The sequence below is a fragment of the Argopecten irradians genome, chromosome 15 (assembly GCF_041381155.1).
Source record: "Argopecten irradians isolate NY chromosome 15, Ai_NY, whole genome shotgun sequence".
Classification (NCBI taxonomy): Eukaryota; Metazoa; Mollusca; class Bivalvia; order Pectinida; family Pectinidae; genus Argopecten; species Argopecten irradians.
In genome coordinates, this window is record NC_091148.1 from 26,406,201 (window position 1) to 26,424,537 (window position 18,337).

General features: G+C 36.1%; 1 protein-coding gene across 1 annotated transcript; it reads left to right on the plus strand.

Annotated features, from left to right (window-relative positions):
- Positions 1-655: 655 nt before the first annotated feature.
- Positions 656-2,784, plus strand: LOC138309364 (G-protein coupled receptor GRL101-like). Its single transcript, XM_069250543.1, has 2 exons — positions 656-1,524; positions 2,358-2,784. The coding sequence occupies exons 1-2, from the start codon at positions 762-764 to the stop codon at positions 2,501-2,503; spliced, it is 909 nt and encodes a 302-aa protein (XP_069106644.1). The 5' UTR covers positions 656-761; the 3' UTR covers positions 2,504-2,784.
- Positions 2,785-18,337: the final 15,553 nt, after the last annotated feature.

The window sequence follows — 18,337 nt, forward strand, 5'->3', positions numbered from 1 at the left end:
CCCCACGATGTCTTCAACGGACTGACTAATCTTGTTTGTCTTGACCTTTCAGCAAATTACATAGTACATTTATCCAAATACGTCTTCAACGGACTGCCCAATCTGGTGTATCTTGGTCTTAACCATAAAAAAATAAAACGTTTACCCCATGATGTTTTCCATAATTCATCTACATTGGTTTTCCTTGACCTGAAGAGCAATAATATTGTAGATCTGCCTCTTGCTATATTCAAAGAATTATCAAAATGTAAAACTCTTATTCTCAGTAACAACATGATAAAAGTTCTTCCAAACAAGTTGTTCCAAGGATTGCATAATCTGGGACAATTTGATTTAGCATACAATTTCATAACAGAAATACCAATGGATACTTTCAAACTATTAACAAACCTCACTGTGCTTCTTCTAAATAATAACAAGATAGTTTCTCTGCCTGACAATGTGTTTCAGGTAATCGATTCCACAGTTTCCTCTACCGAACAGATGGGACTAGAAATATTAGACGTGTCATACAATCAACTGACACATTTACCAGCTCTACCAAGTACGCTATCGTGGTTGAATATCGTGGGTAATAAAATGATAATAAAGGAACGTATGTTTGAAAGATTAGAAAATTTAAAAACATTATTCACGAACACTCCATTCATGTGTTGCGTAAAGCCACCATCGGTACCGGACAATGGCTGTATTCAAACACAATTTTCGATTATGAATTGCATTCTTTTAGGCTGTAATTCTGAAGTTGATGCCATATCCTCATGTTCTGCCTTGATTGGTTCTACTGTTCTCAGAGTTTGTCTTTGGATGATTGGAATTGCTGCTTTCATTGGAATCTAGTTGTCATAGTTTATAGATTGTTCCTGGATAGGGAAAACATGAAAAAGAATTATTCACTCTTCACTCTGAATTTGGCTATTTCTGATTTACTGATGGCAATCTACATGCTGATAATAGGTGTAATTGATGTGTATTATAACGGTGTATACGCCTGGAATGACCAGGAATGGCGAAACAGTATTTTGTGTACCATAGCAGGTGTGTTGTCGACTGTATCCAGTGAGATGTCGACGTTTCTCATTTTACTGGTGACGATAGACAGACTTATTGTTGTTATGTTCCCACTGTCTCGTCTGTCTCGAGGGGACGTATCCTGGAAATTAGCTGTGAGTTCATCCATGATATTGTGGATAGTTTCAATCACATTTGCCGTAATCCCTATTGTGACTATGCAGTCATACTTCAATGGTGAATTCTACTCCCAATCAGGAGTGTGTCTAGCACTACCACTTACAGGAGTTGAACAACCAGGCACTGAGTATTCGTTTGCTGTGTTTGTTTGCCTCAACAGCTTCCTATTTATAGTTATATTCATAGGACAAATTTGTATTTGTAAATGTTTGAGGAAAAGTGGTCGCAACATCACCTCGTCTCAGAGTCGCCAAAGAGAGAGAAGCGTATCGACGACTCTATTCTTTGTGGTGATGACAGACTTCTGCTGTTGGTTCCCGATTGGTGTCATGGGTACGTTTTCTCTCAATATTACTCGTTTTGCATAGAACTTATTATTCAAAATGCAGTGAAGCACAAAAAATAAACAATAAACAAAAAAAGCCTGTTGTTTGATAAGATAATATACTAATTGGTGATTCCGTGTTTGTTTTTGTCAGCTTTGAAATTTGTTTTCATATTGTGTTGTTTTGTTAAACAAGTTATTATTGTTGTTTAAGTTATATGTGCCGTATTTTTTATACTCATGAATCAAGAGGAGCTTTTAATATGTTATTCATCACCAAAAATTACCAACTTTTTGAAAATTACATTGCTTTCAATGCTTAGGTTTTAATTTTACATGTACAAACAAGAGCGGAAAATGATTTTTTGCAGTACTGCCAAAAATCATTTATTTACATCAATAGTGAAGTGAAATGAGTACATACGGTGAGACCATGAAGCCAAATTGTGGTCTACAATTTCATTACACATTTTTACAATGTTTTTAGTAATTATAAAGTGAATTCTGCAGGTATGTTTTCATTTAAACATATTAATGGCTTAAAAACAACAATTTTTCAGTACAAAATTTCCGTGTTATAACTAACGTTTATAAGTCATCTGAAGCCATTTGAATGGTTTTTACAGCTTTATTCACCAAACCTTTTGGTTTTTAATAAATTAATGATGAAAAACTAGAATGTCAAAATTATCGCCCAGTTACGGCACATATAACTTTAAGTGCCGAAACAGGTTATATACTCTTTGTTTGATTTGTCGTAAAATCTCCAGCGTATGTTGTTTAATATTCAGTTAGGTGAACGTAGCAATTTTTTCCTTTTATCGTGATTGTTCTGTTCTAGGAATGATATCACGTTACGGAATTCAAATCCCTGGCGAGGTGTACGCCTTGGTGATGGTGTATGTGCTACCCATCAATGCAGCAATTAACCCGTTCTTGTACACCGCTTCCGCTGTCTGGAGGAAACGAACGTACAGAGTGAGGTAAAAAAAGAGACGGCATTGATGCATTGAACTTTCACTTGTCTCCTTGTTAGAGAAACTGATGAGTTTATAAAAATGGATTAGTTTTTGCACAGAAAATGCTTTGCAACCCTAATAGATCAGATTATGAAGCGCAATGGAGACGCTCAGGTGTTCCAATAGTTTGCCCTCAGAATCTAAGTTGTTATTTACAAACCTATCTGGGAAATTAAATAGGTTCAGACAAGAGGTAAGTTGAGTATAAGGTATATTTAGATTTACTGCGACTACCATGAAAACTGACCGAAACCGAATAAGTGTTCGTGTTATTGACCTCCATAGTGTAATAGATTCAAAATAATTACAAAACAAACAAAAAAAACATATCAGATAGGATAGCACATTTGTAGACCTCTTAATATCAATTTAACAATTATTTTCATCTTATTTTTTATTTCACTCCTTGTTATTATTTTGATCTCGTTACAGAACCTGAGTCAACATCGCCTTCACACTACGTATGTTTTTGGTCTGGATCGCCATAATAAAGACAAATGGTTATTTGACAGAAAGCATTACCAGTAGGCAGTGCATGTTTGTGAACACTAACGTGGACGATGAATAATTTTGTGTTTTTGTATAGCTTTATCGTAATAAAAAAAAAATCTGCTCACAGTGCATGTGTTTATTGTTACTTATATAAGATATACTCCGTTACCTACTGTAAGCTAAGTATACAAATTATTTTTAAAAGTCTCTTACTCTTTTCCTTGGCAGAACGAGCAAGATTTAACATCCAATCTGACGTCGACGTTTCGTATAAACAATAAACCTCTTTGGTTTAAACAATATTTATTTTATTAAAGTAAACTCTGATATACATACATTTATGGATTGATTGTCAATTTTGTTGCTTGCATTGACTGATAAGAAATTTAATCTCCCTTGACACCACCTCACTTTTGGCCTTAAGTTGAGCGCTCGCCCCTGTGAGGAAGGCTCTGGGTTCTGTCCCCTGGCCGAGACACACCAAAGTCTATAAAAATGGTAGTTTCTGCTCCTGCTTAGCGCTCAGCATAACGGGAGTGTGACGACTGGTTCGCCCGTTGTCAGTATAATGTGACCGGGTGGGGTGTGTTGCTTGGTGTCTTCGGCGGCATGCTTCAGTGATATAGCACTATAAAAAGGGCAACAGTTCCACTATACAAGAAGACATAACACGAATATACCGCAGTCTCCCAAAACACGCACCTCGCACAACATACACGCAACACACCACATACATGGGAGGCCGTCCTTACATGACCATAGCTGTTAATAGGACGTTAATTAATCAAACAAACAAACAAACAAAATCTCGTGCAAATGATGCCAATTGCAAAGCAGTTCATGGACCACTTGCACGAGATTTACCCACTTGCACGAGATTTACTTTCTTCATCAGTCAATGCAAGCAACAAAATTGATAATCAATCCTTATATTAACGTTAACCATTTCAAAATTTCCGTTGGTGAAAAAAACAGTCAAATTCTATGTACGTGTATGTACATCCACGGAACAGCCGCCAGTCAGTTCTTCTCGTCACCGAGGCAACACAAAATATAGTTCAGATAATAGCTTTATTCCTTGGATATTTTTACGATAAAAAACAGCGATTTTGGAATATTGTTTTTATGTATAAAAATCATTGGCTTAAATTTTATCACAGAAACATTATAGAAAACTTGCTACGCAGTACTGGCAGTGCAATGAATGTGTGATCCGGTTGCTCGGTTTAGCAGGGGTCCGGCGTCAAAGAAAATGACGATTGGTGAAAATGCAAAACAGTTGGTATTTATTACATAATCAAACCTTTAAAAACTCGATTTCAATGAGTGAGGAATGTAACTTAATGTTGTATTTCCGTATGATAATTATTTGCAGCTGACATTTAAATATTTATTAACTAAACCTAGTGTGAAACCTAACCCCTGTGTCTATGGTATGCGATTCAGCCCAATGACATAGCTCAACAAAAAGTGTTATATGTGGATTTAATCGCAGATCACTGGAAGAATTCTGTGATATTCTTGAGGTGTGATAACTTCATTGTCAACTGGAGTTTTATTATTAACATTCTAAATGAAACAAGTAGATAAAGATAGATTTTAAATGTTGGCGGTTTCCAACAACCCTCCGATCCATTGTCGTGGGTTGACACTAACGTGTCACGACATCGTTTCTTTGATGGACGGTAGGTCTAATGTCAATGAAATCAGCCTGTTTATAATTTGAGCGTATGTTCATGGAATCTATCGTTTCAAAATGTATTTCACTTTACAATATTTTGAATCGATTTCGAAAAAGTGGAAACTCTTCGTATTATAAAAAAGTTTTGTAAACTCTGAAACAGTATTCAAAAAGAAGTTAAAGATGCTCCACCGCCAACAGAGCATAACTGATATTCATCATTTGAACAATAATTGGCGTTTAATCGTCTATGTATATGCCTAATTAACACAAAAAATAACATAAAATAATTTATTTTGCCTTTGGTGCATGCGCAATCAGTACTTCATTCTATATAGGACATAGTGCCACGGAATTTTTTCGGGATGCAATTAATTATTTTTTAATATATTTAACTTGAATCAAAATTAGAAGCTCAAACTTTTTCAATGATGGTAATGGTGTAAAGTAAGTAACTTTTGTAACTGAAGAAACATACGAAATCGTCTGCTCCTGTTTTTGATAGTGAAACAATACCATTTGTCAGCGGTGGAGCATCTTTAAATAGCGAAACATGACTTTTTTGAAAATAAGATAGAAACAAACAAGAATACTCCAAAACAACTTTGGAATAAATAAAAAAATCTTGGATATCAAAATGATAAGAAGTTTAATGTAAAAGTTGTTCTGAAAATTGACGGAGAAAACTGTCACGAAGGGCTTTCTATTGCGAACCACTTTAATTGTTTCTTTACGACAGTTGCATCTTTATTGGTCGAAGATCTACTTCCAACCAAAGGCCTTTATGGTACAAAATCTGATTTGATAAGAACATTTTACGCGAAAAGAAATCTGAATCAATCCACATTTCACCTTAACCACGTATCTGAAGAATTCGTTCTCAAGGACTGCTAAACCTGAATACTTGCAAAAGCACTGGTCTCGATAACATCTCTGCTCGGTTTCTAAAAGATGGAGCAAACTTCTTTTTTAATTTTTTCGCGTTTTTGATTAACCGATCTATATCAGAGAGAACAGTACCAGATGATATGAAACTTGCGAACGTTAAACCACTTTTCAAAAAGAAAGATAGGTTGAAGGCAGAGAACTACCGACCAGTAGGAATTCTTAGTATAGTTTCCAGAGAAATCTGTATATAAGCAACTTGAAACATATTTGAAATCAAACAATATTTTATACGAGCTTCAATCAGGCTTCCGAATCTCGATCTCTACCGATTCGTGTCTCTTTCACCTGATAGGCTTCAAAAGGTCCAAAACAGCTAACGGTTTGTTCACTGGAATGTTACTACTGAATCTTAAGAAGGCATTTGACACTGTTGACCATGATATTCTGTGTGAAAAAACTCAATAGAGATTGATTCGGTTGGGTGGTTCAGTTCCTATCTAAAAAAAAACAGACAGCAAATAGTCAACCTGAACGGGACAAACTCTGAGGCTAACAATGTTACTTGTGGGATACCCCAAGGGAGTTTACTGGGACCTCTATTATTCCTTATCTATGTTAATGATATGCTAGTTAGTATAAATTCGGAATGCAAGCTTTTTATATGCCGATGATGGTGCAATATTGTTTTCACACAAAGATCATCTAGTTATATCTCAAATATTATTCAAAGCATTAGAATCTTGTCAGGATTGGCTCGTAGACAATAAAATATCCCTTCAATTGGGTAAAACGGAGAGTATCCTTTTTTGACCCAAAGGGAAAATTAGAAGCCTCCCTTTCAACTCCTTTGCTGTAGTCTGTAGGAATTTTACTATAGATCCAAAGCCTGAATTAAAATATCTTAGTGTGCTTTTAGATGAATATTTATCTGATGAACAAACTGTGAATAACATTATCCGGAAAGTTAACCAGCGGCTGATTTTTTTTGTATAGGAACAGCAGATGTCTTTCACTTAAAGCCAGAAAACTCTCTGCTCAGCACTTATTCAATGTCACTTAGACTGTGTATGTACATCCTGGTTTGAAGGGCTTACAAAAGGTCTCAAACAAAAACCACAAATTATTCAAAACAAATTTTTCAGACTCATATCCGAGCTTGAACCTAGAACACGAATTACCCATGTTGAACTCGAACAACTCAATATGCTTAATGTTATATTCAGGGTTAAACAGCTGAAACTTAATATTTTTTTATATTGTACAAAATAAATATCCCTTTTATCTAAAAGAATCCTTTACATACATAGGAAAAGAATAACACAAGATCAAATTCTATGAACTATAATATTAAAAACGTCAAAGGACCAGAATCCCTCACTTTCTTTTATTGTGCTGCAAAAGACTGGAAAAATCTCCCTGACAATATAAAACGGGAAAATAACAAACATCGTTTTAAAGGTCTTGTCAAAAAAAAATCATGATATTTCTAAAGATCAATATAGGAGTGAATATGTGTATTTTTAATTTATCCAATGTCCTATAGAGAAGTGTAAAGACTAAGCATGTTTTTAATATTGTTCATTGTCATAAAAAAACATATTCTGGACTATGTTATAAGTATGTGATAAGTTAATTTTATAATTATTCATAAACTTATTATATGGGGACCCCATTGGAAATAAGCCTTCGTGGCTTTGATGGGTTATCCTAGGTAAAGGTTTACATGTATAATGTTAGTTTATTTGTAACTTTACGGTGAACTATCTAAATGTACATTTGTGATGTATCTATGTATTGATATCTTTATGTCCAACCAAACCGCCACATGTATAATAAATAATTACGATGACCTTCGAAAGTGTTCCAATTTGGGTAGCGTTACGTTACAATTTGTTGGTGACATAAAATGCATAAACATTATGACTCAAATTTATTGCCATGGCCATTTCTATTAAATTATCTTAAATTCTTGCGGATTTCTTTTCTCGTTTGAAAATGGACATATTATCATTATGTATTATCATTCCAGCGTTTTGTAACCGTCTCTGTGAGTGCCTGCGTCGCGAAGCGTTACTCATTGACCGTCATCTTGTATGTATTGACGTTAGGAACAAAGAACGACAACTCTATCGTCTAAACCTTATATTAAAAATATCTACATACCTAATAATACTATGTCTTAGATATCAAGTGACATCATTTAAATAAAAAACAATGTTTTTTAAAAACCTTTAATTCTCGAACGCTTTCAAAAATATGTAATTTAAGGAATAATTTTTATTTATTTTGTTGAGGTTATGAGGGTATAATGATAATGGAGCACGTGTAAATTATGTAACCCCGGCAAAGAAGGTTATTGAGTCCATGTAAATTAATTTGTGTAGCTATCAAAATAGAACTTAAACTACAGAAAATAACCTGGTGTTATTAATGAAATTTGATGTGATTATGTCTTCTTTCTCTTTTTGCAAGTTGAAAAAAAAACCCATGACATCTCGAGTAATTTTCAACTGTTGACGTCGTATGTCATTAAATTGAATTGGAAAGAAGGAGAGAGAAGTACCAAATGTTAAAATTACAGACGACAATTAAACATTCAGCATCAACTGCCGCAACATCTGACAAAGACAACACAGCTATATTTGCAGACAAAATTGAATCTGACATTCAGAATGCAACCCCAAGAAAAAGAGATGTTTTGAAACACAGGGGAACTTTAAACTCTCCAAAAACCCAAGAATCAAGCAATGTTTACACAAGAATTGTCAGAAATCTGACATCTTCTTTGAAGAAGATGAAAAGGGATCAAACCTCTCAGGGACGCATGAAAAACCGTTGGGTGGTTAAGTCAATTGCAGACAAATATACCAGGGATCATAAAAAGCGTTTGGCATTAGATAATATTTACACTTGCTAGGCTTGGTCACTATACGCTAATACTAGCCGATTTTGTTTACCATAACTGCATGGTAACATTGAACTTTGAACTTGCGTATGAAAATGTTCTGTGCAACGTAAAAGGACTACTTTTTTTAAAAGAAACACATGGCTTTGTTTACATTTTGACGCAACATTACGTGTATATTGTTGTTTTTCATAGAATTTTGGAAAAATGTAAACGATATATACATGTTTTATATTTATATATGATTCAAACAATTTTTGAATTAACAATTGTATAAAGAAACAGAAAAATATCCCGACCGGGGCGACGTGCTTTCATTTTTGTTAAAAATGATGGTTGTCAAATGTAAACATTACCTCTATGCCTATGTTCGTCCTACGATCGAGTCTTTGGGATGGACGGGCGTGAGACCCTCTGATAGAGGTCAGTTATAAACATATCCTCTTGTCTTTGTTCTTTGAGAATTTAATCATGTGTATTATAAAACATGCACCGCTAATAATCCACGTGTTGACAGTTACGCGTCACCACAAATACATTGTACATATCCATCGAACACAAGTGAATTTGTTTCATCTATCGATGGCGATATGGATCTAAGCGTAGATTATATAATCACATGGCTCCCAAGGATGTAATATCGTCAAGTCAGACGATATCTCAAACACATTGAGCTACTTGAAAATCGGTATTTTGCCAACTTCGGCAAACTCAAGTGTGTAAGCGTGCGTCAGCTACGCCTCGCTGCACAATAACGGCCACCGAGTTCACACATGTGGCCGTGTACAAATTCTTTATGTTATTACGCTATATATTAACTTTTAGCAAAATTGAATATATATTTAAAGTTCTGATCTGATTAAATAAAATTATCTCTGAAATTTACTTTGTTTGTCATGTTTATTTTACACTAAAATATTGAACTTTTTTGTCTCCGCGGATGAATAATTCTACCTTACGTGAAGCGTCATCATTCGCTGTTCAATTGAGTAAGCTCCTCCCACTTTTGACCGACTTTTATTGAATAATTACGTCACTTTCAAATGACGATTTTATTGCATAAAATATAAATATAAAGTCGTGTGAGTGTAAATATAGGGATTGGATTTCGTTTTTATGTTAACCATGCTTGTATGGAGCAATTCCTCTAAGAATATATTCAATATGGGGCGCTAACGCGCCCCATAGAATATATTCTTAGAGGAATTGCTCCATACAAGCATGGTTAACATAAAAACGAAATCCAATCCCTATTTGGATGGCAGTTTTGGAGATCAGCATCAAAGAAAGCCCGTATAAAAGAAATGGAGTTTAGGTATCAGCTGAAAGAAACAAATCATCTACAACTTTACCTGGAAAGCGCACTGTAAATGCAAAAACCCTTGTACAGAAAGTTATTCTTAAGAACACAGCAAAGCTTCACAAAGAATTCATCGAAAAAAAAGGTAAGAAAGTCCAAAACAGTGTTTGACAGTTTTTAAGATTAAGTTCAACTCCTGCTTATGTGAGTACTGTGCCAACACGGAGCTGAAACTCAGTGTTTTAAAGGATGCTGCAAAACAAGAAAATCTGGCAATAACCGTCAATGACAAATATGACTTGTGTAGTGCCAGTATGTGCACAAAAACACACACTTATAACAACTTGCACTGCGTTCGCAGGAACTGTGACCAGTGTGGTGTGCACATGCTGAAGGAAAAGTTTGCTCCTCTGACAAAAATACACAGACAACTTAAATGGAAAATGGCTCAGATATAGAAAGCACTAGTAATGCTGGAAAGACTGTCCTTTCACCCAGTGGTTGTCTATTACTTTTTGTTTGTTTGATTAATTAACGTCCTATTAACAGATATGGTCATGTAAGGACGGCCTCCCGTGTATGCGGTGTTGGGTGTATGTTGTGCAAGGTGCGTGTTTTGGGAGACTGCGGTATATTCATGTTGTGTCTTCTTGTATAGTGGAACTGTTGCCCTTTTTATAGTGCTATATCACTGAAGCATGCCGCCGAAGACACCAAGCAACACACCCCACCCGGTCACATTATACTGACAACGGGCGAACCAGTTGTCCCACTCCCTGTATGCTAGCAGGAACTACTACTTTTATAGACTTTGGTGTGTCTCGACCAGGGGACAGAACCCAGAGCCTTAGTCACACGGGGCGAACACTCAACGCAATGCCAAAAGTGTGGCGGTGCCAAGGGAGGCATTATGAAGATAAAGTCAGTTAGGAAGCAGAGAAGAGATAAGATCCTAAATTTAGTCTCCTTTTACGATCATATCCCACTTGTAAAAAAGTTCTACAGTAGAGGAGTCTGCAGTATTTATTTCTCCTAATATCAAACATGATGCTTATGCTGTCAACCTGTTTAACTATAAGATGAAACTTCATATCCAGGAACGTGGGCTTTCATTCAACCACGAGGTACAGTTCAGTGATGGCTGTGCTTCGCAGTACAAGTCAAAGATCCCTTTTCAACATCTGGCAGAAAGAGGAGAAGATAGTAACATATTTGAAAGAGGATATTTTTGGCTCTATTTAAGGATTTAAGTATCTTTCTGGTGGTTCTATTGAAGGACAAAGTTAAATAGGGTATCGATATTTGGAATGGCCCGCGAAGCAGTCCATGAAACGATACCCGACTCAAATTTATCCTTCGATAGAACCACCAGAAAGAGACTTTAATCCTTATATTTACAGTCTTAACTATTATTTTCATAGCTTAAAATTTACCCTTAGTAGTGTTTATGGCATTTTTAAGGCTAAAATTGAATTATATCGTTTGGTTCCGACAGGCAATTGGAACAGCCACTCGAAGTGGCAGAAATTCCCGCCAATTTATCAATGAACATACAAATAAAATGAGTTCCGTCTGTTGAAGCATATATCTGGGGTTTTTCCCGGTATGAGACTATAAATTGTTTTATTTATCTGTTGTAAAAAACACCATGGTGCAAAGCAGTTTGGTTTTAATCTTTTGCTTCGTATGATTACACACGTTTACACAATTCATAACGTGGCAGAATATTTAACGTAGTTGTGACGCGGCCTCCGATTCAAACCGCCTGTGTCAATGAGGTATGACAAACAGAGAGATTCTTCAATTTGTGATCACTTGAGTTCTACGTAATCAGTTCACGTTTGAAATTACTTGAATACACGGATGTTTAAAAGGTTACATGTCAATATTTCCGGATTTTGGAGATTTTCAAATGTATCGGACGTCGTTTTGAGGAACATGTACAAACACATGTAGGCCCACTACTGTAAACGTTTACCGCTCTTAAAGTTGTATGGTCTATAACTTTCGCTCTTTTTGTCATAGTGAAAACTGTATAAGTGTTATACATATTTTTCTCCGTCTGCCTGAGGTTTAAACTTTCTAATTTTACCACTTTTTATAAAAAGGCAGCACTGGAAGTATCTTTAATTATAAAAGTAAAAAATCTTTTTAACGTGTACACGTGAAAAATAGGCTCGAAAGATGCCGAATCATTCCGAACTCTTCCGAACATCGCCGCGACAATCTCGAAGTAAAACGAGAGTTGTGAAACCAAGAGAAAATATCAACAATTTTTCATAAACAACATATGTGGTCGACCTCATCAGACTCTACCTACAAAGAAAATAATGCTCGCACATTACAATATTTGATACACACAACATTTTACGGTAATGTGTAAATTGGATGTTTCAAATACTCAATCTGTGGACATATACTAGCATGATTTGCTCATATAGGCCAGAAGGAAAACGTAAACAAACACATGTGTGCTTACGCTAGTTACCTGGCTCACCACGTGCAGGTCGTGTCGAACGTCAGTCACGTGATACGATTAAGAATCCGACAAAACCCGAAGTCACTGAACATGGCGGTGATTGAAGGCGCTTTATTCAAAACCAGGAATATATCAATTCCTAGATTTCGGCTCTCTTGTAGGCCGACATATGCTTTTGGGGAGCTAAATCATCAAGTTACATGTCAATGTTTAAATATCAAATGTTTAAGTTACATATCGATACAGTGAAATTAGCAGCAATACAACTTTAAAATGTTAGCTTATATTTATATTGTTGTTTCACACACTTGAGTAAGAGATACCTATTACAAGTATTGTAAAGCTACAATTGTAGGATTCCGTTTCATTGATATTTCGAAACACCCAAACGTACATTCACAGTAGATAGACTTGTCTGTCCCCCGAGGTGAACAAAAATGCATTGTCGTGCTAGGTCGTTTTGGTTAAACTCAAAGACTGATGTTGTCCAGACATATCTTATCCATTTGCCCACAACCAAAGATGTTAAAAATACAAATAGGATGTAGATCTACATGTTGTAGCGAACAACACAGACTCGGCGACATACAACATGTAAACATTGTGACGTCATCGGAATGTGCAAAACAGTAACATTGTACAACATTGTCTATTTATCATACGCACGGAAGCATTGCTCAAAGAGGTACGGTAGTAACACAAACAATATAACTTTTCTACATTTGTATTTACACACGTACATGTTTATGTGTTCAAACCTATTTTGATACATGATCATCGAACATACGTTCGGTACTGAAAACACCAAAAGTTTCTGATTAAGACCATCATAAATTCATCCACGCGGCTCCAAAAATTGCGCGTGACATACTCAATCTATCGAGAAATAAAGTTGAGCAGCCTTTGGTTGACATCAACGGGGTTTATACTATCAATTCACCACTGACTGTAAATACATGGTAAAGGCCCTTGCGATGCTCTTGGGGGAGTAGTAAAGAAAGCTGCAGAGCTTTATGTTAGAAGTCGGCAAGGCACAAGATTTCTACAACTTCTGAAAGGGAAATATGACGATTGACAACATCGAACAGTGTGAACATAAAAAGAGAGTATTTTTCTTTGAAGAAAGGGTCAAAAGAGAAACCACGCCAGATCTGAGGACAATCAAAGGAACACAACAACTCCATTCCGTAAGGTCAGTGAGACCAGGACTCGTTAAAGTGAGAAAACTAAGCTGCTTCTGCAGAGGATGTTTGAACGATGGGGAATGCCAAAACCAGTTTTTTGTCGACCATTGGGAAACACACAATGTTTTAAAACAGCCATCTACAAAGAAAATGCAAGGAAGAGTTTGTTTGTTTGTTTGTTTGATTTATTAACGTCCTATTAACAGCTATGGTTATGTAAGGACGGCCTCCCATGTATGCGGTGTGTTGCGTGTATGTTGTGCGAGGTGCGTGTTTTGGGAGACTGCGGTATGTTAGTGTTGTGTCTTCTTGTATAGTGGAACTGTTGCCCTTTTTATAGTGCTATATCACTGAAGCATGCCGCCGAAGACACCAAGCAACACACCCCACCCGGTCACATTATACTGACAACGGGCGAACCAGTCGTCCCACTCCCTGTATGCTTAACGCTAAGCAGGAGCAGAAACTACCACTTTTATAGACTTTGGTGTGTCTCGGCCAGGGGACAGAACCCAGAGCCTTCCTCACAGGGGCGAACGCTCAACTCAAGGCCAAAAGTGAGGCGGTGCCAAGGGAGGCATTAGGAAAGATAAAGTCAGTTAGGAAGAAGAGAAAAGATAAGATCCTAAATTTAATCGCCTTTTACGATCATGCAATAGGGGCAGCAGGTACAATTCTAACGCCCTACCTGCAGGCAAGGAAGGGAATCAAAACAAAGTTTGAAAAATTCACGAACAGTAAAACAAGAAGAAAATGGAAACCAAGATGACTCTGTTCCCCAAAAAGAAGATCGAATCAAAACCAAAAGAGGAAGGAAAGTGACAAAGGGAAAGAAATATGCGAAAAGACGAAAACAAGAACGGGATGGAAACCCAGATCAATCCCAGATGCCTCATACAGAAGATGGAATCAATACCAGAAATGAAGAACAGGATGGAAACCCAGATGAATATGTTCTTCAAACAGATGATGAATGAAAGCCAGGAGAAATATTTTAGAAAAAAAAACTGCTTGACTTGCAGACTGCTGAGGACTTTGACATATTACAAATGAAGTGTTATCTTTAAATGAAGAGTTAACCCAAACATATCCATCGTTAGGGGTTGATTCCAATGTGAGTGCTGTAAGCACCTACAAATGAAGCTAAACATCAGCTTAATTCATACACAATGTTCTCCGAAATATACACACACCAGGGGGAAAATAACACCACTTGTAGCAAGAAGATTTTTTTAATTGGAGGCTATGAATGTAAGGGCAGGTGGATCTTACATGGGCATTTGGCAAACATCATCAATGTTGAATGGCAATATTCTTTCTCTGTATCCCAAATGTGGTGCGGCTCTTCCCAGATGCGTACTTAATCGCACAATAATTCCCAGGAAGATTGTAAACAGGGAAAATGGCACCAAAACTGCTCTGTTCTTGTGGACGTCAACACGAAGTGATATGGCGATGGAAAACAAATTATTTTGTCCCACTGGTCTGTACCATGTCTCAATCAGAATCAAGAGACAGTCTTTTTGACGAGGAAGACCTCAGTATATCCTTGGAGGACAGCATGGTTGAACATGTACTGCAATCACTTAATTGAGGACATTCCACAATGTTTTCCATTTTTGCTTATTCCAGTTCTGATATCAAACCAAAATATGAAAGAAAAATGTTAAAAAAAAAAAACTTAATTCAAAGGATATCATACTATCATATTATACAACTCCACTTGACCCATCAAAGTCAGGTAAATTTGTATTTTATTTATGTTATATATATATATGGGACAAGGAAGTCATTCCAACCGTGTGGACAAAATAAAATTGTCAAATTTTCGAGGCGGTCTGCCACTTTATCAAGACATACAAAACGAACACGATTACATAATGGGATACGAAAAGTAATGCGGGACAAAGTAGACAAATATTAAACTATACAGCACAACGGAGCGCAATTTATCCTTCGGCAAGTGGCAGCCGAAGGCCGGATCTACAAAAATGTATCCATGCTGTTCGGCAGAACGCTAAAATATGAGCGATGACTGGAAAGCGTGCCACGTGTGACGTCAAATGTGTGGCGAGATTTATTTATACTGTAGTGCTTATTGGTATAGGATGCAAATTTAGTCGCCTACCTTCTCGGTGTGTTGGCAAAGAAGCAAAGTCTCAAATTTAGTCGCCTTTTGCTGGGCAGCATATGTAAAAGCATATGTAAAGGATCAAAAACGCGTAGAAATGAAAGGGAAAATGCTGGAAGTTGGGATAATTAATTGAAAAGCAAGTGATCAATTGATGTCAATTAGTATATTTAGTTATATTGCTATGCAAATAAGATCACATGGAGCTTATTACTATATCTTTCAAAATGACTGCTGAATGGGTAATTCCATTTTGGGTAGAAGAAGATCTGTAAACATTAAAAGTGTTGGTTGGCTAATTACGTATAATGCCCTTTTCACAGAAAATGTCATTTTTAGAACGGTCTACCCTACATGTGTTGCTTTGTGGGATGCACTTGGTTCGGGTGGCTGTGATATGATCAAGAGTGTCTTTTTAATGGTGGAAACATATTAATGCATTCTCACTGAAACTAGTTGCCTAATACACTGGGAGAACATCACAGTCGGTCATATATACTGACATCGGCTACATGTATAGTAGTCGTCTCGCTCTCTTTCTGTTGAATGCTAAACAAGAGCAGAAACAATGTTCATATGTTCTGTAAAAAAACACTTATTGTAGCGTAAGGCGAACATCTGTAAATTATTATTTATCGGCGCGGATATAAAATAGCGCAGTTCGATGGTTCAATACCGCTAAAATAAGTACGTTTACAGTAAAGAGTCGTGTCTCATGGAAGTAACAGTTCCCAGAGCCTTTCTAAACGATCAACTCAAGGCGGCCAAAAGTGAGGTGGTGTCAAGGAAGACGTTAGGAACAAAAGGGTAGAAAAAGATAGAATTTAAACGCTATAGACACCGAAACTAGCTAAATGTAAAATATTGTCTTGATGAAAATCACACAAAATACCAATCTACATGTAATTACTAATAAAACAAAGCAAATTTTATCATACAATAACCGGTTTGAAGATTATGGTAATTAACTTTTTAATTAATAATTAATTACAAGAGGTAACTTTATTTTATTAAAGGGACAATTCAGTCTAAGAGAACATTAAAATTTGTATATATATCAGATAAAACAACTTCTAATGGAAATTACATCAGTCAGTGTTACTGTGATATGCCTGAAACGCCTATGGTGGTGACACGTGTGTGAAATATTCAAACTTGCTCGCTGTCCGCCATTACACACTGTGGTCGAACTTCTTGTATGCCGAACCCTGTCCCTTGCTCGTAAAGTAGTGCTGGAACGGTTAGTAAAAATGCCAACCGGTTAACCGGATCGGATTAACCGAACCGTAACCGGATAACCGTACAATTTTGTAGCTGTTTCAGTCGTACATCGACGCCATGAATTAGTCATACTTCGTCTGGATTCCATAACAAATATTCATATCTTTCAGGAAACACTCATTCAACACAAAGAATAATTACTTTGAATTAGATTTATTTTGTTTGTTTTTAATAAAACCATGATGGTGAATGAAAATCGATGTAAACACTTACAACATCAAAGTAGGCCTACTTCCTGCACATGTTTTTTTTTGCACACGACACTTGCGCACATCACGCTCACTGGAACGTTTGCATAGAAGCCAAGTGACACCTATAAGCGTTTTAGAGACGATCCAGTTTTCGATAAAAACACTGTTGTCGTAACACTTTTAATTTCATACTTTTGGCTGAACTGCACAAATCGCTCTGACAGTGTGTGTTTAACTTATTAGGTGAATTGTATTTCCTAAAAATCATTTTATCACCTTCTCAGTGGTTATGGAGTTCATTTGTTTAACGTGCGTGACTTTGGCTCGGGTATGGGTACAGAGTTAATATTGTACCTGCTTAATCGTATTGATCAACGATTTGATATTTCAACGATATTAATTAAAATACTTAACAATGTTGTGGAATTTGTAAATGTTTTACGTTATATGTTTCATAAGAAATGTAGAACAATGCATTTATGCTATAGTTTGCTTATTGGTTATGTAAAAGAATTTGCCTGAGTGAATTGTCTCTTTAAGAATTCTGTTCAAGGACGGTATGACGAATATGTACACAAAATTTGATCGAAGTGCATAAATAATTGATGATTTTATAGCATGAATATCAAATTAGGATGAAAATATATCAATGTTGCAGTCGTCAACCATCTTGTCCGCCATCTTGAATATTTCAATTTCCCCAATGATGCCACGGTGGCATCATCCAGTTTCTGATGGAGGACATGTTAAAGAACATTTCTGTGCAAAAACATTTTATGCGAACTATTTTTTAAGGTTAGGTGGAAAATCACAATTTGGCACCTGGACTAAATGGTATTTTTTCACTGTCAAAAACAGGATCAGACGTTTTGGTATTTTTCTTCAATTACACTAGTTACTTACTTTACACCATTACCACCATTGGAAAGTTTGAGCTTCTAATTTTACTTCAAGATAAAAATATTAGAAATAATTAATTGCATCCCGAAAAAATTCTTTGGCACTATGTTCTATATAAAATGGAGTTCTGACTGCGCATGCACCAAAAGCAAAATAAATTATTTTACATTATATTTTATGTTAATGAGATACATATATACACGTTTAAACACCAATTGTTGGGACTAGAGCTATAAGACAAATAATACATTTACCAGCTCTACCAAGTATGTTATGGTGGTTGAGTATCGTGGGTAATAAAATGATAGTAAAGGAACGTATGTTTGAAAGATTAGAAAATTTAAGAACTTTATTCACGAACACCCCATTC